Here is a 27,031-nt window from a genome sequence, read left to right as displayed (position 1 = left end):
ATTTATGAAGAAAAGAAGTTTAATTGACTCACAGTTCCACAGATTTAACAGAAAGCAAGACTGGGAGGCCTCAGGAAACTTACAATCATGGCAGAAGATGAAGGGGAAGCAAGCAAGTCTTTATCATGGCAGAACAGGAGAGAGAAAGGGAGAGCACATGAAGGGGGAGGTGTTACATACTTTTAAACAACCAGATCTTGTGAGAACTCTATCATGAGACAGTACTAGGGGGATGGTGCTAGACCATTAGAAAGTGCGCCCATGATCCAATCACCTCTCACCAGGTCCCTCCTCCAATTCAACATGAAATTTGGGTGAGGACACAGTTCCAAACCATATCTCTTGGCAGATTATTAATTTATCTCCTATTTTTGAAGGACAGTTTCACTGAATTTAGAATCCTCAGTAGACTTTTTTTCTTCTGCATATTAGAACATATCATCTCCTCAAAGGTTTGCTGAACAATCCACTGATTATCTTGTAGAAGATTCCTTGTACATGACAAATTAGTTTTGTTTTGCTACTTTCAAGGTTCTCCTTTGTCTTTGGCTTCCAACAGTTTTATTATACGTGTTTCAGTGTGTGTCTCTGGGTTAATCTATTTTGAAGTCCGTTAGGCTTTCGGATTTGCAGATTCATATTGCTCAAATTTGAGAAGGTTTTAGCCTTTATTTGTTTATGTATTTATTTTTGAATTAGCTTTCTGACTCTCTCTCTCCATCTGGGACTTCTATCATGCATACATTAGTCCAACTGATGGCGTCCACAATGTCCCTTAGGTTTTGTTCACTTTTATTAACTCCATTTTAATTTTGCTGCTAAAACAATAATTTCGTATAACTTATCATGTTCACTCATTCTGAAGTTAATGTAAAAGGATTAGGGACCATGGGCCTAGAATCACTTACCTGAAGCTACGGGGACTGCTCAAACTCAATCTCATGTATACCGGTTCCAAATGGAATGCTGATGTGCACATGCAATTTAAAGACATGGAGGGGCCAGTCCGGGCGTAGTGGCTCACGCCTGTAATCCCAGCACTTTGGGAGGCCGAAGCAGGTGGATCACGAGGTCAGGAGATCGAGACCATCCTGGCTAACATGGTGAAACCCCATCTCTACTAAAAAAAAAACACAAAAAATTAGCCGGGCATGGTGGTGGGCACCTGTAGTCCCAGCTACTCAGGAGGCTGAGGCAGGAGAATGGCGTGAACCTGGGAGGCGGAGCTTGCAGTGAGCTGAGATCGCGTCACTGCACTCCAGCCTGGGCAACAGAGTGAGACTCTGTCTCAAAAAATAAAAATAAAAAGTAATAGTAAAAATTTAAAAAAAGACATGGAGGGGCCAACAACACCCAATTCATGATGGAAATCTCTGCTCACATGCTAATTTGGTAGCCCATGATTAATTGCTCTGTCTCCACTAAAACCACTAGCAAAACCAAAAGCTGCATCTCAAAAGAAGTGTAAGTATATGTTAAGAATGGCAGAGCTTTGCCCCCAAATCCTATATATCTGTGTTTTAATTTACTAAGTGGGGCCAGCCAAAGGCTCAACCATCACTATCTTTCATTAACATTTTAATCACTTTTGACTCTTCTGGGTCATAGGGTCCTGATGGCAGAGAAACTTACATGGCAGCTGGGACACACTGCACAGACTTATCTTGGGTGAGTCAAAATGTTTTCAGGTCACAAAAAATAGGCAAAATAGCACACCTCAACGAGGATTAAGTAGCATACAATAGCGCTAGTGGCCCACTAGGCGTTGTGATGCTATTTTTTTGGTTGTAGGAAGGGCTATATGCTACTTGACCTACACCCAGAAGGGATATCTCAATAGGCCTACATCAGTGAACTTGTGGAAATTTCACCAAGGCAAAAGACCCATGAATTATTATAAGATTTATTTCTTCCCTCTGATACGTATGTATCTTACAAATATGCCTAGATTCCTTCCTGCTTCCTTCTCACCAGGCCCAATCATCGAAATATAAATGTGCCATTTCACAATAAGGAGTTAGTCATTGCCAAGATGTTTGAATATTTCTCCTTTTGACTACATAGTCACACGGGTTAATGGTTGTAGGGCCTTGTGAATTACTCTGCAATGTACCAGGGTCCATCCTATTTCAGAACTGACCTCTCATTTATTGAAACAATTGTGGATTTGTAAACTGGACATGTCTTAGAATTGATTTGGGAGATGTGATTCTGTTAGGTAATTCCAGTTGGATTTCTGTTTACCTGCAATAAAATCCTCCTGCCTATACGAATCAAGTAACAGTGTAATAGACTTCCCATCAAGTTATTTACTATGAATGCCAAGATCAACAACACAAGGTTAAGAAGCCATGCACAATGGCTGAAGCTTTCAGGTTATTCTGGTTGAGCTGGAATTTGATGCCTTGACCTCATCTTTTTCTGTCCCACTTTCTGAAGCACAAATAGGAGCAACTAGTAAATACCACCATAGTCCTTTGTTTGACTATTATGTCCTAAACTAACAAATTCATAGTCATCCAGAATCATGCCTTCTATAGGTATATGCTTGGGATTATCCAATATATTTGGCATATATTTATCACCATGTCGTGGTTTTAACAACCAATGCCCTATTTTCCACTGGAAATAAAGTCAATAGTGCCTTTAAACTAAAACAGATGAGAAATCCAATTTGAGAAAACACATAATTAATTTAGAAAACTCATTCTTAAGATTCTCTTCCTCTAGAACCATTTCTGGAACAAAGTATCTTTTGGTCAGTGTTGAAAGAGAGTAATAAAATCAATATAACATATTCAAGTGATTTATTGCAAGGAACTTTCTTATGCCACTGTGGGACTGGCTAAGCAATTGCAAAAACCGAATGGCTGTACCCCAGGATGGCTCAGATGGAACACTAACTCATGGGAGGAAGATGCTACTAAAAGGTGCAATTTTCTTTTTTCAAAGAAGCTTCAGCTCTACTTTTAAATAATTTCAAGCGATTCATCAGGCCCACCGACATTATCTCACATAATATCCCTACTCAAAGCCAACTGATTATGGGCTAAGTATCTACAAAATGCCTTCCATATATATATATTAGTGCTTGATTAAATAACTAGGGACTGAAGTCTAGGCATGTTGTAATTAAAATTGATACCACACAGATCCTCATCAGCAGAAAACTGTTTAAGGAAAAATTAATATTCAGTACACCAGGATACAGCAGGCAGTAGAAATGAGTAGAAATGAGGTTGGAGGTCAACTTATTTATACAGCCTTTAACATTAGTGTCAAATTAGGACAATCCTGTTAGGAGCAAGTATGCTTAGTGTGTTCCTAGTTTTGTAAAATTCTATACAATTGTTACCTATGTGCATATATATGCTGAATTATCCTTACCAAAATATTCATACTTCCTATCTTCCACTTTCCTTTTTAGACTTTTCTGTACCAACGTGATTGTTTCCAATGTCTAGGCATTATTCTTGCAAGTAAAATCATTGTATTTTTACTATAAAATTTAAAAAAACAACAAATCTATCCAGGAAGTTATTGTCATAGTGTATCAAAAAAAATCCACAAATGTTGTGGCATTTAACTCAAACCTTTAAATGGATATCCTACTGATATGATCAGAGATTAATAACTTGGGAAGCTTCCCTCATTTTTCAAACACAGAGATTGACACTCTGCAATAATTCCCAATTATAACAGTGTACCCAATTTCAAAGTTAACATGGTGAACTAGCCAGGTTCACACACATAAAAGGGATCCAGTCCATGCTGAGAAGTGGCAAGAAATACTGGCCACACAAAAGCTCAGGTACTACATATGAAGCTAGGTATTCAATATTCAGTTTTATTGGGAGTCAAATACTCATGCACTCTGTGAGACAGAAATATGAACAATTAAAAAAAATCAGCTGCTCCCAGGTGTTAATGTCATCTTGTGACCAATTTGAGGACCCAGGCACACAAGAGGGTAGATGGAAGGCCTACCTATGATATTTTTTGTTATAACAAATACTTAAAAATGTAATCTGATGAGTTTTCTTTCACAAATAATTACCTTAGAGATGAACTATTATGTTATCTGGTGATAGTTTAAGGAAACCCCACAAGACTGCAGGCCCTACTGTTCTGATACCATGTGCACAAAAAGTTAACAGAGCAGGCATAAGTCAGACTGCTAACTTTAAAAAGAGCTGTTCACAACACTGGCCTTTGGCTGGCGTCAAGGAACATGGGGTTTGAGAGTTACCACCTTTCAATAATGGGTAAGAGTGGTTCACCATGCCTAAACTCTACAATGCAACTTATTCGGAACACTTGCTCTTCTTCTTACAGTTGGGAATCTTGGTATGCACTAGACAGATACCTATATAATCAATCTCAATAAGAACCTTTGCTGCTGGTTGCTAATGAGCTTCCACTGTAGAAATTTCACAAGTAGTATCACAATTCAATGCTGGAGGAGTTAAGTCTTATGTAACACCATGCAGAGAGGACTCTGGTAAGTTTGCTTCTGGTTTCCTCTAGACAACTGCTGATGAGCCATTTCCCTTTACAGATTCTGTTTTGTATCTTGTCACTGTAATATTGTTATAAGTACAACTATACTCTCAGTTATTTTAGCAAATCACAGAACCCAGAAGTAGTCTTAGGGACCTCCAATCTATTATCCAAACTGGCACAGCATGAATACAGCATCATGAAAAGATATTATTTAGAAAACTAATTATGAAAAGCTTATGAATCTCAACTAGACACTTTGAAGAATGACTTTTAACCTAATACAGTTAAGTTGGCCGGGCGCGGTGGCTCAAGCCTGTAATCCCAGCACTTTGGGAGGCCGAGGCGGGTGGATCACGAGGTCAGGAGATCGAGACTATCCTGGCTAACATGGTGAAACCCCGTCTCTACTAAAAATACAAAAAACTAGCCGGGCGTGGTGGCGGGCGCCTGTAGTCTCAGCTACTTGGGAGGCTGAGGCGGGAGAATGGCGTGAACCCGGGAGGCGGAGCTTGCAGTGAGCCGAGATCATGCCACTGCACTCCAGCCTGGGAGACACAGCCAGACTCCGTCTCAAAAAAAAACAAAAAACAAAAAACAAAAAACAAAAAAAACAGTTAAGTTATACCATGGTGTATAACTATGAATTGGCACCCAAATCAGCTCTTTGTCCTAGCTGGTTCCACACACTAAGAGACTGCTGCTGTTGTGTTAAGTTCCCTGATCATGCACACCTGTTCTTCAAAGAATCTGTTTTTTCAACCTCCACAACCATATATACCCGCATTATTTCTATCACTAGGATTTGCTTGCTTCCTGACTTATGCCTAAAGCAGAATCACACACATTAGTTATGAAGGCAGTTGACCACACTCATCAATCTGTATATCCAAATGACCAGATACATTTTTTTAATTTTGAAATATGACTTCCACATCCCTATTCCTTAATTTTGAACTGTCATATGACAATGTAGAGCAATCTTATTCAGAGTCCTTATAGGTGATTAATATTAATAATTTTTCAAATTTTTGTTCACATAACTGCTTTGGTAAAATTGGTGTTCAATGAGAAATTTTAAAATGTGTAAAATTATAAAATGAAAAATTCCAGCAAATACTCATTGCCAGGGAAAATGTCAGAATATTCATTCACAAACGATGTACGTACACACTAAAAATAACCAAATAAACAAACCCAGAAACACAAAGACACTTAGAAGACTACAATTGGATTTCCTAAGGCATACATTATGTTCTTCTTTTTTTATTGTACATCTATTTCATCACTTTACTGGCTTTGTGTTATACGAATAAATGCACTTCACACAAATTCCTGTGGTTGAACACTTGTTCTTTCCATTTTAAAATGAAGTGACATCATCCGTGTAGTCTACTAATTTTCAGAGTTTTAATGTTGTAATTTTCTATCCTATGATTTCCAGGTCGAACAGTTGTACCTTATACTTACTGCCATATACCACTTTCCAAAAGACGTATTCTTCTGGCCAACAATGAAGAAGAGTATGTAAATGTTACTCCTGCTCAAATAATGAATACATATGATGAAATTATCAAACTCCAACAAATTTTCTTGGTAGCTCATAGAGATGGGAAGAAAGACTGAGTAATAAGGTTGCCAAAAATTTTCCTTTGAATTTGGTAAAGCTTCTACCTGAGAAGTCTGATAAAAGAAATACTACAGCAATTAGAAGGCAGTCATATTAAAGCCTGCATAGAAACACAGAACCACAAATCATGATCAATTCAAAACTTATTAGGAATGTTTTTTTTTTTTTTTTTTTTTTTGAGATGAAGTCTCGCTCTGTTGGCCAGCCTGGAGTACAGTGGCACAATCTTGGCTCGCTGCAACCTTTGCCTCCCAGGCCCAGGCGATTCTCATGCCTGAGCCTCCCAGGTAGCTGGGATTACAGGCACACACCACCACACCAGCTAATTTTTGTATATTTAGTAGAGACGGGGTTTCACCATATTGACCAGGCTGATCTTGAACCCTTGGCCTCAAGTGATCCACCCACCTCAGCTTCCCAAAGTGCTGGGATTACAGGAGTGAGCCACCATACCTGGCCTTTACTAGAAAAATTTTTGTCAATGTAACTACATCTGCCACATTAGAAGTGTTACTGTGAGCTGGGTGTGGTGGCTCATACCTATAATTCCAGCACTTTGGGAGGCTGAGGTAGGAGGATTGCCTGAGCCTAGAAGTTCAAGACCAGCCATGCAACATGGTGAGACTGTCTCTATTCCTTAAAAATAAAAAGAACAACACACACTGGGGCCTCCGGAGGGGTGGAGGGAGGGAGAACATCAGGAAGAATAGCTAATGGATGCTCAGCTTAATACCTAGGTGATAGATTGATCTGTGCAGCAAACCACCATGGCACACACTTACCTGTGTAACAAACCTGCACATCCATAAAAAAGTTTACTCTGAATCCTGCCTTAAAACTGTTGAAAAAATTTAATTGTACAATATGCAGTGGTCTGTTATTACAAAATCTTTTCACCTTGTATTGTGAGAAAAAATGACAAATGATTGTTAAATTTACACTGTATACAATCAATGGAACACTAGACAGAGTCCCAAATAATAAGAATCCGACTTGAGAACAGAGGATGAAGGGAAGCCAGGAGCCAAGTGGAATAAGATAATAATCAAAATAAAGTTATAGATGGCAGTGCTGAGTGTACCCTGCATTTCAACTCATGTTTCCATAAATTATGTCTTGCAAGGTTTCTCCTTTTTAATACTATTTTCTTTTCTTCAACTTTTATTTTAAGTTTAGGGGTACATGTGCAGGATGTGCAGGTTTGTTACACAGGTAAGTGTGTGCCATGGTGGTTTGCTGCACAGATCAATCTATCACCTAGGTATTAAGCTGAGCATCCATTAGCTATTCTTCCTGATGTTCTCCCTCCCTCCACCCCTCCGGAGGCCCCAGTGTGTGTTGTTTCCCACCATGTGTCCACATGTTCTCATCATTCAGCTCCCACTTATAAGTGAGAACATGCAGTGTTTGGTTTTCTGTTCCTGTGTAAGTTTGCTGAGGATAACAGCTTCTAGCTTCATCCATGTCCTGGATGATCTAATTTCTTTTTATGTTTGTATAGTATTCCATGGTCTATATGTATGACATTTTCTTTAACCAGATTATCATTGATGGGCATTTGGGTTGACTCCATGTCTTTATTTTGAGTAGTCCTGTAATGAACATACAAGTGCATGTATCTTTCTAACAGAATGATTTATAATTTGAGGGTATATATTACAGTAATGGTATTGCTGGGTGAAATGGTATTTCTGCCTCTAAATCTTTGAGGAATTGCCCCACTGTCTTCCATAATGGTTCAACTAATTTATACTCCCACTAACAATGTAAAAGCATTCCTTTTTCTCCCCAACTTTACCAACAACTGTTGCTTTTATACTTTTTTTTTTTTTTTTTGAGACACAGTTTCACTGTGTTGCCCAGGCTGAAGTGCAGTGGCATGGCCTTGACTCACTGAAAACTCTGCCTCCTGGGTTCAAGAAATTCTCATGCCTCAGCCTCCCAAGTAGCTGGGATTATAGGCCTGCACCATCACATCCAGCTAATTTTTGTATTTTTAGTAGAGACAGGGGTTCATTTCACCATGTTGCCCAGGCTGGTCTCCAACTTCTGACCTCAAGTGATCCATCCACCTCAGCCTCCCAAAAGTGTGAGATTACAGCACTTTGGGCCGCTGCACCTGGCTTCTTTTTGACTTTATAATTGCCATTTTGACTGACGTGAGATGGTATCTCATTGTGGTTTTGATTTGCATTTCTCTAATGATAGTGATGTTGAGCTTTTTTTCATGTTTGTCAGCTGCATGTATGTCTTCTTTTGAGAAGTGTCTGTTGATGTCCTTTGCACACTTTTTAATTTTTTTTTCTCATAAATTTGTTTAAGTTCCTTGTAGACTCTGGATATTAGACCTTTGTCAGATGGACAGATTGCAAAGATTTTCTCCCATTCTGTAGGTTGTCTGTTCACCCTGATAATAGTTTCTTTTGGTGTGCAGAAGCTCTTTAGTTTAATTAGATCCCATTTGTAAAATTTTGCTTTTGTTGCAATTGCCTTTGGTGTTTTCATCATGAAAACTTTGCCTGTCTCTATGTCCTGGATGGTATTGCCTAGATTTTCTTCTGGAGTTTTTTTAGTTTTGGGCTTTATAAGTTTTCAATCCATCTTAATTTTTGTATAATGTGTAAGGAAGAGGTCCAGTTTAAATTTTCTGCACATGGCTAGTCAGTTCTCCCAGCACCATTTATTAAACAGGGAACCATTTCCCTATTGCTTGTTTTTGTCAGGTTTGTCAAAGATCAGTTGGTTGTAGGTGTGTAGTCTTACTTCTGAGTTCTCTGTTCTGTTCCATTTGTCTATGTGTCTGCTTTTGTTCCAGTACCATGCTGTTTTGGTTACTGTGGCCTTGGAGTATGGTTTGAAGTTGGGTTGCATGACGCCTCCAGCTTTGTTCTTTTTTGCTTAGAACTGTCTTGGCTATTTGGGCTATTCTTTGGTTCCATATGAATTTTAAAATAGGTTTTTTTCCTAAATCTGTGAAGAATGTCAATGGTAGTTTAATGGGAATAGCATTGAACCTATAAATTACTTTGGGCAGTATGGCCATTTCACAATGTTGATTCTTCCTATCCAGGAGCATGAAATTCAATTGCTACAAAAAGAATAAGATACCTAGGAATACACCTAACAAGGGAAGTGAAGGACCCCTTCAAGGAGAACTACAAGCCACTGCTTAAAGAAATCAGAGAGGACACAAATGGAAAAAGTATTAAAGTCTCCCACTATTACCCCGTGGGAGTCTAAGTCTCTTTGTAGGTCTCTAAGAACTTACTTTATGAATCTGGGTCCTCTGCTATTGGGTGGGTATATATATTTAGAATAGTTAGCTCTTCTTGTTGAACCCTTTGCCATTATGTAATGCCTTGCTTTTTTTTTTTTTTTTTTTTACCTTTGTTGGTTTAAAGTTTGTTTTGTCAAAAATTAGGATTGTGACTCCTGCTTTTTTCTGATTTCCATTTTCTTCATAAATTTTCCTCCATCCCTTTATTTTGAGCCTATGTGTGTCTTTGCACATGTGATGGGTCTCTTGAAGACAGCATATCGATCGGTCTTGGCTCTTTATCCAGCTTGCACTTCTGTGTCTTTCAATTGGGGCATTTAGCCTATTTACATTTGATATTAGTATCATTACATGGGAATGTGATCCTGCCATCATGATGCTAGCTGGTTATTTTGCAGACTTGTTTATGTGGTTGCTTTATAGTGTCATTGGTTCTGTGTACTTCAGTGTGTTTTCGCAGTGGCTGGTAATTTTTTTTTCTTTCCATATTTAGTGCTTCCTTCAGGAACTCTTGCAAGGCAGGCCTGGTGGTGATGAATTCTCTCAGCATTTGCTTGTCTGAAAAGGATCTTATTTCTCTGCACATAAAGCTTACTTTGGCCAGATATTAAATTCTGGCTAAGAATTCTTTAAGAATGCTGAATATTGACCCCCAATATCTTCTGGCTTGTAGGGTTTCCACTGAAAGGTCTGCTGTTAGTCTGATGGGTTTCCCTTTTTAGGTGACCTGACCTTTCATTCTCTCTGACTGCCCTTTACATTTTTTCTTTAATTTTGACCTTGGAGAATCTGATGATTATGTGTCTTGGGGTTGATCTTCTCATGGAGTATCTTACTGAGGTTCTCTGCATTTCCTGAATTTGAATGTTGGCCTGTCATGCTAGGTTTGGAAAGTTCTCCTGGATAACATCCTAAAGTATATTTCCAACTTGTTTCCATTATCCCCATCTCTTTCAGGTTTCCCAGTCAGTCAGTGGTTTGGTCTTTTTACATAACTCCATATTATTTTTTTGGAGGTTTTGTTCATTACTCTTCATTCTTTCTGTATTCTTCTCTGCCTATGTCAGAAAGATAGTCTTTAAGCTCTGAGTCTCTTTCCTCTTCTTGGTCTATTCTACTATTGATACTTGTGATTGCATTGTTAAGTTCTTGTGTTGTTTTTGGCTCCATCAGGTCAGTTATGTTCCTCTCTAAACTGGCTATTCTGGTCATCAGCTCTTGTATTGTTTTATCATTGATTCTTGGCTTCTTTGCATTGGGTTATGACATGCTCCTTTAGCTTAGCAAAGTTCATTATTACCCACGTTCTGAAGCCTACTTCTTTCAATTCAGTCATCTCAGCCTCACCCAGTTCTGTGCCTTTGCTGGAGAGGTGCTGCAGTCATTTGGAGAAGAGGCATTCTGGCTTTTTGAGTTTTCAGCATTTTTTTGTGTTGATTTCATCATCTTTGTGGGCTTATCTACCTTCAATCTTTGAGGTTGGTGACCTTTGAATGGGGTTTTTGTGCGGTCTTTTTGTTGATGTTCTTGTTGTTGTTTTCTGCCTGTTTTCTTTTAACAGTCAAGCCACTGACTGTTAGCAACTGTAGGGCTGCCACAGTTTGCTGGGGTCTGCTCAAGACCCTAGTTGCCTCGGTTTTTCCTGTGCCTTGAGGTATCACCAGTGAAAGCTGCAAAACAGCAAAGATGGCAGCCTTCTCCTTTCTTTGGAAGCTCTGTCCCAGGGCGGTACTGACCTGTTGCTGGCCTGAAGATTCCTGTAAGAGGTGTCTAGAGACTCCTGTTGGGAGGTCTCACCCAGTCAGGAGGAACAGGATCAGGGACCTACTTATAGAAGCAGTCTGGCTGCTTTTGGTACAGCAGGTGTGCTGTGCTGGGGGAGGACCCTTCCTCATCCAGATTGCCCGGACTCTCCAAAGCGAGCAGGCTGGAACAGCTTTGTCAACTGAACCATAGAGACAGTGGTCGCCTCTCCCCTGGGAGCTCCATCCCAGACAGAGTTTAGATTTCTGTCAGTATAAGCCTGGCTGAAGTGACTGGAAGCCCCCCCAAAGGGAGGCACCATATAGTGGGGAGGAATGGGTCAGGGTCCTACTTAAAGAACCAGTCTGGGCCAGGTGCAGTGGCTCATGCCTGTAATCCTAGCACTTTGGCCGAGGCAGGTGGATCACCTGAGGTCAGAAGTTCAAGACCAGCCTGGTCAACACGGTGAAACCCTGTCTCTATGAAAAACGCAAAAATTAGCGAGGTGTGGTGGTACCTGACTGTAATCCCAGCTACTTGGGAGGCTGAGGCAGGAGAATTGCTTGAACCCAACAGGTGGAGGTTGCCAAGAGCCAAGAGCATGCCACTGCACTCCAGTCTGAGCAACGGAGTGATATTCTAACTAAAAAAAAAAAAAAAAAAAAAAAAAAAAAAAAAAGCAGCAGTCTGGGCATGATCTGGCAAAGCATGTGTGCTGTGTTGGGCAGGGGGATCCTCTCCTTGTCCAGACAACCTGGTCTCTCCAGAGCTGGCAGGCTGGAACACTGAGTCGACTGAACCACAGAAATGGTGGCCAGTCTTCCCCTCAGGAGCTCCCTCCTATTTCAGGCCGAAGCCTGTTGCTGTTGGTTGGTTGGAATTCCAAGTCAGTGGGTTTTGTGAGGTGCCATGGAAGTGGGGCCCACAGAATGTTGCTGCCTGACTCCCTGGATTCAGCCCCCTTCCTACAGGAGTATAAGGATGAATCTGCCATCTTGCCAGGAATTCTGGGGCTGGAGCATGTAAACCTCCTGGGTCTTTGTGTATGGCTGAGAGGCTGCTCTGCCAAAACTCCACACAGCTCTGTGTATTGAACCCAAGGCCCTGGTGGCATGGGCTCACAAGGACATATCCTGACCCGTGGGTTGCAAGGATCTTTGAGTAACATGGTTTCCTGGGCAGGGTCACATAATCATTCACCGCTTCCCTTGGGTGGGGTGAGGGTTCCTTTGGCTCCATGCCACACCAGGTGGGCCATCACTTCACCTTGCTTTTCTTCATTCTCTGTGGGCTGAATTGATTGCCTAGTCAGTCCCAGTGAGGTAATCTAGATATTTCAGTTGAAGGTACTGAATTCACTTGTTATTTTCATTCCTCTCTATGAGTACCATGAACCACAGCTGCCTCTAATTGGCCATCTTGGTCCATCCCAGGTTTCCTCTTTTAGATACAATTTTGAAATATGTTTTCTCCTTTTGATCCTTTAATATCACACCTCTGACATTTCTAAGATATGAAGCCCAGCTAAAGCTCTTTCTACATCTCTTACATATACCAAACACACATACAAAGTTCCAATCAGTGTTAAGGTTGTGAAGATTCTGCAGCAAAGATACGTACAGTTTACATTCTAGCTGACATCAATGTTGACATGTCCATCATTAGAGATTTGTAAATGCCAGAACAAACTCCTATTCTTTCTAAGGCCTGTCTCTTGAATAACTATAATTGCCAAACTTCTGAATGAAGCCCCAACTTACAAAAGTTCTGTGCTACAGTGGTTCTAAAACCACATGGGTATGCTGAACTATGGCTGAAACACTGACTTTAACTATTTTCCCTCCTGAGACTGTATGAAATGTATCATCAACATGGATTCTGTAATAAGCTATGAGATACGAACTCAAACTGAAGTGCTTACCACATGTATCAAATTTTTAATGTTTCTCCCATTGTTAACTCTCAGATGAGCTTGTAGTTGAGAAGACTATCACAGACATTGCATTACTAAGGTTTCTCTTGAAAGTGAACACTCATGAAGCTGAAGACTTTGAGGCGTAACTGAAGCACATGGCAATCTCCCCAAACTTCCATGCCTTCCCTACAATATGGACCCTCTGATGCATATCAAGTCAAGTGCCTGTGGTAGTACATCCTGTACTCCTCACATTTGTATGGATTATCTCCACTGTGGACTTTTTTCTTGGACTTTAAGATAGGATCTATGTTCAAAGCTCTTTCCATAGTTCTCACGTTTGAATGGTTATTCTCTGCTGTGGAAAATCGATGGGTCAGATGAGTTGAGGCCCAGCCAAAGCCCTTCCCACACTTCTCACATCTGTATGGCTTTTTTTCCACATAGACTTTCTGATGTAAATGGTGCTGTGAATTCTGAGATCTCTTCCCACACTCCACATTTCAATGGCTTTTCTCCACTGTGGAGTCTCTGATGTTTCAAAAGACATGAAGCCCAGCCAAAGCTCTTTCCACATTCCTTACAATTATAGGGTCGCTCTCCCCTGTGGACCCTCTGGTGCATGTCAAGATTAAATTTACTGTTGTACCCCTTCTCACACTGCTCACATTTGTATAGCTTTTCTCCAGTATGGCATGTCTGATGGGAATGAAGTTGTGAACTCTGAGTAAATCTCTTTCCACACTCTTCACATTTGAAAGGTTTTTCTCCACTGTGGAGTCTCCGATGTTTCAAAAGACAGGAGGCCCAGCCAAAGCTCTTCCCACATTCCTTACAATTGTAGGGTCTCTCACCCGTGTGGACCCTCTGGTGAAACTCAAGATCCAACCTCCTTTTATAGCCCTTACCACACTCCTCACACTTATATGGCTTTTCTCCATTGTGGGATCTCTGATGGGAAGATCGTTGTGAATTTGTATAAAATCCCTTCCCACATTCTTCACATTTGAAGGGTTTTTGTCCACTGTGGACTCGCTGATGATTCAAAAGACATGAGGACCATCTGAAGGTCTTCCCACATTCTTTACAATTATATGGTTTCTCTCCTGTGTGGACCATCTGATGCTTACAAAAATCTCGCCTACAAATGAAGCCTTTTCCACACTGCTCACATTTGTATGGCTTCTCTCCTATGTGGACCATGGAATGACTATTAAGTGCTGATCTCTGACGAAAGTTCTTGCCACATATATCACATTTGAATGGTTTTTCTCCTGTGTGAACCATGGAATGCCTATTAAGTCTTGATCTAACACGGAAGCTCTTACCACATATATCACATTTGAATGGCTTCTCCCCAGTATGGATTCTCTGATGTTCCTGAAGCTGTGAATCGTGAATGAAGGCTTTCCCACATTCCTCACAATTATAAGGCTTCTCTCCTGTGTGTAACTTGCAATGAACATTAAGTGCTGATCTACTATGGAAGCCTTTCCCACACTGCTCACATTTGAATGGTTTCTCTCCAGTATGGACCCTCTGATGAGTTTGAAGATGTGAGCTCTGATTAAATTCCTTACCACACACATCACACTTATAGTGTTTTTCTCCCATATGGACTCTCTGATGAGTACGAAGGGCTGAGATGTAACAGAAGCTTTTTCCACACTCATCACATGTATGAGACTTCTCTCCTGAGTGTAATTGTTGATGAAGATCAAAGACAGAAACATCACCGAAGGACTGTTTACATTCATTACACTGGTAAGATTTCTGTTGCACATGACTTATAGATAGTCCTGCCTCAATCTGGCAGAGGACGTCACCTTCTATGAATAACTCAGAGCTGTTCCTTATGGAGTCTTGAGACCTGGTTAGGTCACTTGCAATTTGTTCCCATATTTGCTGACAGGACCACTCTTCATGTGGTCCTGCTTCTGGAACAGTCTCCATCTCAATTTGGATCTTCCCTCCTAAAAAGACACAGAATTAATATATGTGGGCAAGTGAAGGCCTGTTCAATGTTTTCAAGATTTCACACTTAGGACATGGCATTAAACTTTAATGAATACAGGAAACATTAAGTTCATGTTTTCCGAGTGCACTATGGTCTTTGGTTTTCAAGAGACGAATTTAGAACCACATCACATCTCATACATAAAATCCTTGGTAGAAATAAAATACTGAATTAAATAATTAATAACATACACATATTTAACCTGTTACTAACTCTGGTAAATTTCCCAGTCTAAAATCTTGCATAATAAATTATGGAACTAATAAAATATGAACATGAATAATGAACCCAAAGGAACTTTAAAGAAGAAAGACAGTTGCAATAATTCAGGAAAGCAGTTTGGGAATTTAGACCAGGGTGATGGAAATAGGCATGGACAGAAGTAAAACAGATGGAAGAGTCATGTACAAGGATGCACAGTTGCTTGGTTCTGACCTGAATTCCCTCCTCTTTGGCTTGTCGTCTTCATCATCTGCAACTTTTCCTTCCTTAAGAAGTGGAAAGTATCTTGGTGGAATGGTTGATTCCCTGTGAACATGCAGTGACATGCTTAATTCCAACCCATTGTAGGTAATATCTAGGGAAAATTTACTGGAAACTTAGATTCCCAATGCATACTTGGAATACAAAGTCACTCCTGGGGCCTAACATTCTGTTACAGAGGGTGTCTGTCCTCACCTACTGAGAGCAGGTTCCTAAAGTTCTCTAGCATCACGTCTCGGTACAGCTTCCTCTGGGCAGGGTCCAGCAGCCCCAGCTCATCCTCAGTGAAGACCACGGCCACATCTTTGAAGGTCACTGCCTCCTAAAATATCCAACATACAAAACCTAAATCTTATGACCAACGATTATTCAAAGAAGGGTGGCACTAAGTAGGCAAAGGGGACAGGTGTGGTAAGTTGTCCTAGATCTTGAGGGATGTAGGTCAACATACAGATTTCCCACTCATTCTGCCTATATCCTGACAATGACACACACTGATTTTCATGAGATCCATCAGAAGTGCAATGATATAAAAGAAGTCCTGTACTTTTACTTTGTGCACTCATTGAGTCTACTTGTAACCAGCCCTCTAGGACTCTAAATGCTGCCTCCTGGGCTTCAGGTATTTAGGTTTTAGTGAGTTGCCAATTGCCCCAGTAACATTTAGCAATTTAGTCCCAACTTTGATAACGTCCATTGTCTTCCTCTCTTGTGTTGTCTTCCTTTCATCCTCAAACTGTAGATGCTGTAACTTTTCTTTAATATCTGTCAAACTAACAAGTTTATGGTGACCTGTGTGGGACAGCTATGCAGTGCATCCTTTATACTCTCAAGGCACAAACTACATACATTAGTTGCAGCATTCAATGTCATGATATGGAACCATCATGCCCAGAGCACATCCTAAAGCTCTGTCCCTTCCTAGACGTGTGGCTTTGGACAAGCTCACCTACATGCATTAGTTTCCTGTCTGTATAATGATTTTCACCTGGTATAGTTTTCTCAAGGATTGAAGAAGGAAATATATATAGCATTGGGAAAACTGTGTGGCAAAGACCTAAGTATTTAATAAATATTATCTATTTTTATTATTTTTAATTATAACTGTCATTATTGTTATTTATTTCATCTTGTTTCATATCTGCATAGTATTCCAGGGCAAAAATTATCTCTTTTTATTTAAATAATGAATACTTCATATTAAACATTTTTCATTATCAATCCTGTAAAGAAAATAATTTTATATACTCTTTATTCTCCTGATTATTTAAAATGTCAAATGAAAATTAGAATGTCAATAAACACATTTAAAATTTGATCACATAATTTCATACTTTCTTCCAAATTTTTTTACCTACTTCCCACTCTTTCCAGTGAACACAAGTACCCTTAATCTCCTTATAATGGTTCAGAGCAGGTTATAAATATTCCCATGGTTTTGGTAATCTGATTAGGAAGAAGAATTCATTGTATTAATATCATTCTCACTTATTTGATTATAAATGAGCAGAATGGCTAACATTCCTGACCTTGGTTGCCTGTGTGAATCTGAGCAGATTTCTCATATTTGATGAGTTTAAGAGGAACAAGAGACCAAAACCTGCATTCTGCTTCTCTGAATAAATATAGTAACAGAACACAGTGACTGGCCAATCTTCCAGTATCATTGGACATTTGAAATAAAGGTACCTACTACTTTGATAAAACTGCTTACTCCATAAAGGAATAAGAAGAGACCAATAAATAACATGCATACAAGGTATGATTGAGGTATGGCAAACACAGAATCTAGCCCTTCCTGTGTGAAAGCTCCAATAACAATATTTGTGGGAAGTGGCAGTCAGAGCCTGATGTGCTGTGCCCTGTTGAAATAATCTATCATCTATAAAACAGCCAGTGTGATACATGTCAAAAGTATCCTATCTTGTTTTCAGAATTAATTTTGGGGGGAAGGGGTTATATATAGGAAAGCTGTCACAGCAGTATTGCTTAAAACAGTAAAATTCCGAAACCACCTAAATGTCTATGAGTGTGAGGTAGTTAAAAACAAGAAGGTACATTAATTCAGTGGGGCTATGATGCCAATGTAAAAATGGAACATTATATTATTATGTAATATAAATGGAACATTATAATATTATGTAAAATGAGCACAATTTAAAATTAGAAGTATGTCATCAATACAAATACAGTTAAGAATGTACATGATGAAGAATATAAGATAACAACTAATTTGTGATCAGAGAAGAAGTGAAGTGAAAGAATTATCCATTCCTACTATTTTCTCTACTGCGGAAAAGAAATTATATAAGAAAACAAGAACTAAAACCAAATGGAAAGTCAACTCAAAAGCAACAAAGGAAGCATCTGGCAAACAAAATGCCCTCAAATGCTTGTTGTTCTCCTTGAGTCTTCCCAAGACAGATAAAAATGTGACAATATGAGTAGTAAGATGGAATTTTAACAGCAAGAGAGGCAAGCCCTACTCACTTTGAATGTGGTCATTTTTCCTTCTACTTCAGGGAATTTGCAGAGTCCTGAATGAAGCAGTTCAAATGAAGGTGAAATCGTGCCTAGAAAGTGCCAGGAAAGGCAGAAAAACAGACATGAAAGGGTGACTAGGAATGCTGCCCACCAACACAGACAAGTATTTTCAATTAGCGCATGAATGTTCGCAGCAGCATTACTCATATCCCCAAACTGCAAATAAGCAAAATGCCCTCCTATAGGTAAATGAATAGACAAATCATGGCATATCAATACAAACAGAATTTTATTTGGAAATTCAAAGGAGTGAAGAACAGGCTCATGCTACAACATGCACGAACCTTGGAAACATTATGCTAAGTTAAAGAAGCCAGTCACAAAACCCCATGGATTATAAAATTCAATTTTATAAAATATACAGAATAGGCAAATGTATATATAGAGAAAGGTTAGTGGTTGCTCCGGATTTGAGGTGAGAATGAGGTTTAACTGTACATAAGCATAAGGAGTCCAACTGGGGGGCAAAAATGATCTAAACTGAATTGTGATGATAGTTACACCACTCTTCAAAGTTCCTGAAGATTATTAAATTGTAAGCCTGAAATGGGTAAATTCTATGATATGTAAAATACACCTCAATAAAGTCGGAAATAATAATGGTTAATCTACATGTTATTTAACTGGATTCTGAGTCCATATTGATAGAATATAGTTGAAAAAACTGATGAATAAATTGGGGAGAAGTGGAAGCTAATCTTTACAGGAGAATGCCCACTAATAATGTATCTCCCATAAGAAACATTTCTATTTTCAAAATTTAATTAAAAAGCAACCTTTCATTGGAAAAATCTGAAAGACATCATCTTGGCCAAGTGAACAAAGTTGAGACCTCCAATGAAGGGAAAACAGATATCATGTGACCCCTGTTATGACACCTCAACACTTCTGTGGTATCCACACCAACAATGCATAATCTGAACCCAAACATGAAATACATAAATCCCAAATGAGTATCTTTCTATAAAATACTTTGCCTATATACTTCAAGGATGTCAAGAATAAAAAGACAAAGCTTGTTGAATCTTTCTAGATTAAAGAAGATTACAGAAATGTGATACCTAAAAGCAGTACATAAAATTGGACTTTGGATTGGGGGATGGGGGAAAACAGTTACAAGAACTTTAAAAAGCACAACAAATTTAAATATGGGACTTTGGATAGAAAAGATGATGGTGTCTAGCCATACCTAATAGGTAACAGAATTAACTAATATTGGTAGTCTTTTAATTGATATCTAGTATTTAATAGTGATATTATTTAATATTATATCTAATATTACCTAGCATGTTATATGAAACTCTATAGCCAGCCCTTCCTAAATGCCTCTTACCAAGACACCCCATGATCACCTTGGCATATGGGCTTCCTTGCTGCAGAAAGCTACAATAAGTTGTTTCTCATTATAAGTTTGTTCCCAGTGGTATTTGGCTGACGGATGTTAACAAAGCAAAATACAAAAAGTAAGTAATTGGAAAATTTGGGTAAAGAGCATATGAAGAGTCAGGTGCTGTGGCTTGAGCCTGTAATCCCAGCTACTTGGGAGGCTGAGGCAGGAGGATAGCTTGAGTCTAGGAGTTAAAGGCTGCAGTGAGTTAGGATTGTGCTACTGTACTCCAGCCAAGGCTCTTAAAGCTCCAACATAATCGTTGACTCCATGTCCCACATCCTGGTAGAAGGGACAGACTCCCAAAGCCTTGGGCAGCCAAGTAACATGACTGAGCAGTGGTTTCAGGACCACTTCTCAGAGGGCAGTGGTTCCCTTCCCACAGATCCATTAGGCAGTGCCCTAGTGGGGACTCTGTGGGGAGCTCACATTTCTCCTTGGCACTACCCTGGTAGAGGTTCTCTGTGGGGGCTCCACCCCTGTGGCAGGCTTCTGACTGGGATCTCAGGCTTTCTCATACATCCTCTGAAATCTAGGTAGAAGCTGCCAAGCCTCCTTCATGCTTGCATTCTGAGCATCTGCAGCCTTAACACAATGTGGAAACCACCACAACCATCAAGGCTTAAATCTTCTGGAGCTGCAACCCAAGCTGTGCCTGGGGCACTCTGAGCTGAGGCTGGAGACAGAGTGGCCGGATTCAGGGCACAATGTCTTGAGGCTGCTCAGGGCAGTGGGGCCCTGGGCCTGACCCTTGGAACCATTCTTTTCTCCTAGGCCTCTGGGCCTGTAATGGGAGGGACTTTCCTGAAGACTTCTGAAATGTCTTCCAGGCATTTCCCCCATTATCTTAGATATTACCACTTGGCTTTCTGTTAGTCACGCAAATCTCTTTTGCAAGTGGTTGCTCCACAGCCCACATGTATCACTCTTCTAAAAATGCTTTTTCTTTCTCTACCAAATGGCCAGGTTGTAAATTTTCCAAACTTTTATACTCTGCTTACCTTTTAAATATAAATTCTAACTTTAAGCCATTTCTTTGCTTCTATATATAACTGTAGGCTATTTGAAGCAGTGAAGCAGCCAGGCCACTTCTTGAATGCTTTGCTGCTCAGAAATTTCTTTTGCCAGGTACCCTAAGTTATCACTCTTAAGTTCAAGCTTCCAGAAATCTGTAGGGCATGAACACAAAGCAGCAAAGTTCTTTGCTAGGGCATAACATGGGTGACCTCTACCCCAGTTCCCAATCACTTCCTCATTTCCATCTGAGATCTCATCAGCCTGGACTTCATTGTCCATATCCCTACCAGCATTTTGATCACAACCACTTGATCAGTCTGAAAGAAGTTCCCATGGCTCAGTGAAAAAGTTAAAAAAATAAAAAAATAAAAGTTCCAAGCTTTCCCTCATCTTCTCATCTTCTTCTGAGCCCTCCAAACTTTTTCCAACCTCTGCCCATTAGCCAGTTCCAGAGCCACTTTCACATTTTCAGGTATCTTTATAGCAATGCACTGCACCTCAGTACCAATTTTCTGTATGAGTTCATTTCTGTGTCACTGTAACAAAATACCTGAGGCTGGGTAATTTATAAAGAAAAGAGGTTTAATTGGCTCACATTTCTTCAGGCTAGAAAAGAAGTGTGGTGCTGGCATGTGCTCAGCTTCTGGTGAGGCCTCGGCAAGCTTTTACTCATGGGAGAAGGTGAAGCAGGAGCAGGCATGTCACAAAGTAAGAGCAGGAACAAGAGAGAGAAATTGGAGGACCCAGATCTCACATGAACTAACTGAGAAGGAACTCACTCATCACCAAGGGGATAGCACCAAACCATTTATGACGGACCTGCCACCATGATTCAACACCTCCCCCTAGACCCCACCTCCAACACTGGAGATATGGAGGGACCAAACATCCAAACTATATCAAATGTAATTAAAAGAGAGGACTGGGTTGGATTCTGATGCTTGACCAAGCTCGAATTTTAGTGAATCTAAGCTTTAGCCACTTGCCTCAAAGCTGTCCCTAAGGGAAAAATTATGCCAGGACAACAGTAAGTACCTCTAAGACCTGTGGTTACCAAAAGTCAATCAATGTGTGGGAAGGGTAAAACCAAGAAACTGAAACTACAGTGTACAGTGTGAAAGAATTGTTTATTTTGTAGTTTCCTAAGGAACCTTTATTCAACTAGATTGTGAGAGAAACTAAGTAGTAGCATCTTTGGTTTTAAATGTTGCAGAGTTGAAGAGCATGTTTGGGTTTATGTAGGACCCACAGTTCACTATGAAACAATTACATATGGTGATACGTGATGCAACAATTACAGATGGTGAAATCTGATGCAAACACACAGGAGATGCGAAAAAAGAAAGAAAGAAAGAAAGAAAACCAATAGTCTTATCTATTTGGGGCTTCTAAAAGTTGGTAGGCCCCAAGGAAACTGAGTCACTGAGCTCGACCTCTTAACTTCCTTTTTTATTTTCTTGTTCCTGGCTCAGACCAGATAGCATCTAAAATAAAAGATTCTTTGTCTGAGATAAAAGACCCCTTTGACTATTACATCCCTAATGCAGAAATCCGTTCTTCCCAATAAAAGGAAACACTGCTATCGAATTTTTGTTAACTATGCATTAATCTTGTATAGAAAATGCTGACATCCTGTTAAGCTTCCTAGACCCTGCCTACATAATGACTCTCAAACCCTTCCACTTCAGAGCATTTATCCAATCTTTTGAAGTCCGTGTCCTCCCAGGTGGACATCTTCAAATTTTGTGTTTGAAAAAACTCAATATTTAACCACATTGCCTGAATCTCATTACCAATGTTAACAGGTTGTTCCCAAGGGAAGAGCCAGCCTGATCAACTGGATAAAAGGCATGGTAAGGTCTGCTTGCCCTGAAAAGGGGGACTGCTCAACTCACCCTATAAATGCTGGGTGGGATACCCCAGATGATGCAGCCGATACACTGCATGCAAGCCACGTGGGACTGAATATATGATGACTGGGATATTCATCTTCTGAATATGCTTCTTACCCAGGTCATGGTAAATGCTGTGGCTAAGGGGGCCCCTTTTGCATGGGTACCCCATGTGACTTTTGTAAAAAGAAAATCCAAATTGGAGACGGTTATGTCAGAAGTTTATAAAAAGAGGCATGTGGAGTTGGACCCCAGTTATGTACACACTCAGATGGATTTTAACGTAACTGGGTCAAATTGTAAAACCAGCTGCATTTGATTGGAATTGTTTATACATGGCCTGATCATGAACCTCTTGGGGAAACAGCTATGCTGAACTAGACTGATCATCAACAAAAGACATCCTTAAGTTGCTAACCAACTGACATGAATCATGGACTGTACTAAGACTTCCAGATATATAAACTTACGGTAAACATTTATAAGCCCCTGCCCAACCTTGCCTGGATAGAACAGGAAATGATTTAGCTGACTGCTAGATCTGTACTTCTTGATTGCAATTCACAAGACCCCACTTAAAATATCTTTTCTTTTGTTTGTGGCTCAGTGTTGATTTTATTTATTGGTTGACACCTTAACTCTTGCAAAATTGAACAACAGTCCTAGAAGCCTTATCAGTTTTGCTGTCTCAGTTTCCCTTTAAGGATATTAAAGATGTTAATAAAAAGATTACATTAATTAGCAAGAGGAAAAAGACAGAGGGCAGAGTCAAAGGACTCATCCCAGAAAGCTAGAGATTTTTTAAAGGTCATTTAGAAACAATGATAAAGGTGAAACTAAGAAGAAAGAGAGAGTGTCATGGGACTCCTTTCAACAGGGTGAAAATCTTCAGATCATTATGTTAAATTAAGTTTAGCCTAAAGCTGCTTTCTTACATACTTTAAATTAGGTATAAAGGTTTCTCCAGGCGGGGTGTGGTGGCTCATGCCTGTAATGCCAGCACTTTGGGAGGCCGAGGTGGGTGGATCACCTGAGGTCAGGAGTTCGAGACCAGCCTGGCCAACATGGTGAAACCCCGTCTCTACTAAAAATTAGCCAGATGTGGTAGTGTGTGCCTGTAATCCCAGCCACTCGAAAGGCCGAGGCAGGAGAAACACTTAAACCCAGGAGGTAGAGGTTGCAGTGAGCCAAAATTGCTCCACTGCACTCCAGCCTGGGCGACAGAGCAGGGCTCCATCTCAAAAAAATAAAAAACAAAAATAAAAATTAAAAAAGATTTATCCATATATAGTGAACTGTAACCTAACTGGAAGAGTAAACAGACTGTAACCTACTCTTGTGCCAATCACTGAGTTTTGACCAATCAAATGGAGGCAACTGTTCAAACAGGGATCAAATAAGGCAAAAGCTGAGCTGCAACCAAACTGGCTGTTTCTGTTTCTCCCTTCCACTTTTTGAATGTCACTTTCCTTTTTCTGTTTACAAATCTTCTTCAACCACACCGTAGCACTGAAGCTTCTCTGAATCTATTCTGGTTCAGGGGCTGCCTGATTTGCAAATTGTTTTTTGCTTAATTAAACTCTTTGATTTATCTAAGATTTTTTACTTTTAACAGTTTTATTAAGAAATGGAATAAATAAAATGGAAATTGATAAGGCTAAAACAAAGGTCTGAACACAGTAATATTGAAGGTTTGGTGGACCAAAGGGATCCTCTGCTGATCCCCCAATATTAAAGGGTTTCAAATAAGTTTGCTGTATTTACTCCAGTTTGGAGAAATTTTAAAACTTGTCTTTACTAACAGACGGGGTGGTGTGCGCCTATAGTTCCAGCTACTTGGGAGACTAAGGGAGGAAAATCACTTGAACTTGGGAGGCAGAGGTTGTAGTGAGCCAAGGTCGTGCCACTGCACTCCATCCTGGGCGACGAGAGTAAGACTCTGTCTCAAAAAATTTAAAAATGAATTAAATAAATAAATAAATAAAAATAAGCTTAATGGTTATTATCTTTATAGCCTGCATTCAGAGGTAATTAAACATTTTTTCTTGTCATATTTCTGTAATTTCTGAATGCTCCATAATATGGTTCTAGAAAAATACAAAATATGTGTAATAAGTGAAACAAAATAGTTGATAAAGTTTTAAAAGACTCCTAGAGAAGTCCAAGTCCATGAGCCTTGCTCTCAAAGTCGCTTCCATCAAGTCCTAACTTGCTTTCCCCACCTGATTCCAGCTAGTTCCTCTGCCTCAGTGAGAATGTATCCAAGAAATTATCAGCTTGGGCCCTGACCTGGACTGCAAAGGTTCCAACCCCAGCTCCACTTCTTATTACTTGGGCAACTATGGGCAAATAAGTCCTGCTCCCTTTGTCTCACTCTTATCTTTAATAGACGAAATGGCAGTACCTCTCCTACCATGTGGTGTACATGAATTTCTTTGTATAAAGCCCTTAGAATTGAAGATAGCAATTAAGACTTTCTTATCAATGCCCATACCCGATTACAGTATCCTACAATAGATGTGAACGTCACTGTAAAAGAAAAATGATAAGTCACACTCGCGTGGAACTTTGTTGTCAGTAGTCAAGGAATTACTCCATCTACCTCCAAGCAATCCTTTTAGAGAAGTCAGGAAGAGGAAACAATGCTGCGAAATATCATGGTTGTGTCACCATTCTTGACAAAACAGTCAAGACCCTCCCATCCTTCTGTGGAAATTGGAGATACCCATTCTTTTCCTAAATAAGAGATCAGAGAATATCCAGAATTTTCCAGCGTTCTGCAGGGATCAGAGAGAAGAGCCAGCTGGAGCTCTGACACCACCCCAGGGACCTGACCATTTCTCAGGAAATTAACAAGAGATCGCCATTCACTATAACAGAAACTGTTTTAAGACTCTTATATTACGTCTTTCAATTTCCAAGACAATTCTATTAGGAAGGTCTTAATATCCCCCATTTAAAGAAAAGCAAAGAGGCCCAGGGAGATTAAGTAACACCCCAACGTTGTACCGGGAGAATCGGCCCCGCACCAGTAGTGGAGGGAGGCGGATGGGGCGAGCTGAGAGCCCAAGAAACTCCCAAATAATGCGAAACGTGACAGGACCGAGTCCCAAACTCCCCCAGGACGCTAGGACAGCCCTAAACGCAAGAAGCCTCTGCCGCGGGGATCGCAAACCGCCGCCCTCACCCTTCCAAACCTTTGCTTTCCGACGGCGCTTCCTTTCCTCTAAATCTATCGCTAGCTCGTTGAGGGTTCCGCGAGTAGGTCCAGGAAATTCAGTAGGGCCCGCGAGACGCAGAACAGCTCAAACTATCACAGAATAAAGGGTAACTCTCGCAGCCTTAGCTCCCGCGACTCCACAGAGCGTCTGGACTACATTTCCCAGAATTCCCCGGATCCGCCTGCCTGACCGGAAGTGCCCGCAACTCCACCGACAGTTTGGACACTTCCCAGAATGCCCAAGGAGTAAACGTTCACAGTTTTACCTTCCAGGGGTAAGTGTTGCAACTCTACAGAGCTTCTTGACCACACTTCTTCCAAGTCCCCAGAGAAGGGAATCCCTCATCCCGAACGCCTGTGTGGTAATATGGACTCCTGCACTGAGTGTCGTCCTTACGCTTCTCTTGAGTCTTCGAGCAAAAATATTACATAAACAATGATTTCCTGATCGAAATATCCCCAATTATTGCAGAAGTATTACTGGAGAGTGAACAAATGTGGAGATAAATCTTCAAGGAACTAACAAGAAATTACTGCTTGAGGATCGTAGAGAACTGAAAGGAGGAAAATATTTAGTATAACCTGATGATGTGAGATTAAAACTGATAGTATGCCAATGTAATTTTAATTTACATTTCCTGTATTGTAAATCAAATAGAACATCTTTTCATATTTCCAAAGGCCATTATTATTATTTGGTAAATTGTTCAAACCTTTTGCCTACTGTACTAATGGCTTTTTGGCCTTTTCCCTCACTATTTAAATATTGTTTATACATTTGTAAAATAATTATTTTTCTTGCAAATCTTTTCTATTTATTTATTTATTTATTTATTTATTTTTTGAGGTGGAGTCTGACTCTGTCGCCCAGGCTGGAATGCAGTGGCGCAGATGTTGGCTCACTGCAAGCTCCACCTCCCGGGTTCACGCCATTCTCCTGCCTCTGCCTCCCGAGTAGCTGGGACTACAGGCGCCCACCACCATACTAGGCTAATTTTTTGTATTTTTAGTAGAGACGGTGTTTCACGGTGTTAGCCAGGATGGTCTCGATCTCTTGATCTCGTGATCCGCCCGCCTCAGCCTCCCAAAGTGCTGGGATTACAGGCGTGAGCCACCATGCCCGGCCCCTCTATTTTTTCTTTTGGTTTTATGGCTTTTTTTGCCACAAAAAAATAGTTCAATGTAATCTATAATTTTTAAAATATTTTTATTGAGATGTAATTCATAAAACAAACCATTTAAAAATGGACAGTTCAATGGCTGTAACATATGGTACATTCACAACACTGTGAAAACAACACTTCTTAAGGTTTAAAACATCTTCATCTCCCCAAAGAAAACCCCATACCCAGTAAGCAGGTCATTGCCATTGCCCCTAAGCCTCAACTGGCTACCACCAATCTTTC

The 27,031-nt window shown here is 40.2% G+C and overlaps 1 protein-coding gene across 6 annotated transcripts; it reads right to left on the bottom strand.

The window, feature by feature from the left end:
* ZNF221 (zinc finger protein 221) lies at nt 1–25,775 on the bottom strand. 6 transcript variants are annotated; one of them, XR_013410784.1, is made up of 7 exons: nt 25,603–25,775; nt 18,056–18,138; nt 15,761–15,887; nt 15,518–15,610; nt 13,072–15,038; nt 11,688–12,441; nt 1–6,421 (listed from the first exon to the last, which is right to left on the bottom strand). XR_013410784.1 is itself a non-coding variant. In XM_028839323.2 (5 exons), exons 2-5 carry the CDS (start codon nt 18,068–18,070, stop codon nt 13,483–13,485), a joined length of 1,791 nt encoding a protein of 596 aa, XP_028695156.2. In that variant the 5' UTR covers nt 18,071–18,138; nt 25,593–25,775; the 3' UTR covers nt 13,065–13,482. The 6 variants fall into 6 exon arrangements, 2 of the variants coding, with proteins under 2 accessions (XP_028695156.2, XP_077839318.1); XR_013410785.1 differs by having other exon boundaries at nt 11,697–12,441; XR_013410786.1 differs by lacking the exons at nt 1–6,421; nt 11,688–12,441 and adding an exon at nt 10,463–11,683 and having other exon boundaries at nt 12,676–15,038.
* Between the last annotated feature and the right edge of the window lie 1,256 nt (nt 25,776–27,031).

This window comes from Macaca mulatta, chromosome 19, assembly GCF_049350105.2.
Source record: "Macaca mulatta isolate MMU2019108-1 chromosome 19, T2T-MMU8v2.0, whole genome shotgun sequence".
In the NCBI taxonomy this organism is placed as follows: domain Eukaryota; kingdom Metazoa; phylum Chordata; class Mammalia; order Primates; family Cercopithecidae; genus Macaca; species Macaca mulatta.
This window is presented reverse-complemented; position numbering and strand designations above follow the sequence as displayed.

Excerpts from the sequence above, each read along its gene's own strand:
- ZNF221 (XM_028839323.2), bottom strand. Across the intron at positions 15,611-15,760 it reads TAGGAACCTGCTCTCAGTAG|GGAATCAACCATTCCACCAA; the intron begins GTGAGGACAGAC and ends GCATGTTCACAG. Across the intron at positions 15,039-15,517 it reads CCAAAGAGGAGGGAATTCAG|GAGGGAAGATCCAAATTGAG; the intron begins GTCAGAACCAAG and ends GTGTCTTTTTAG.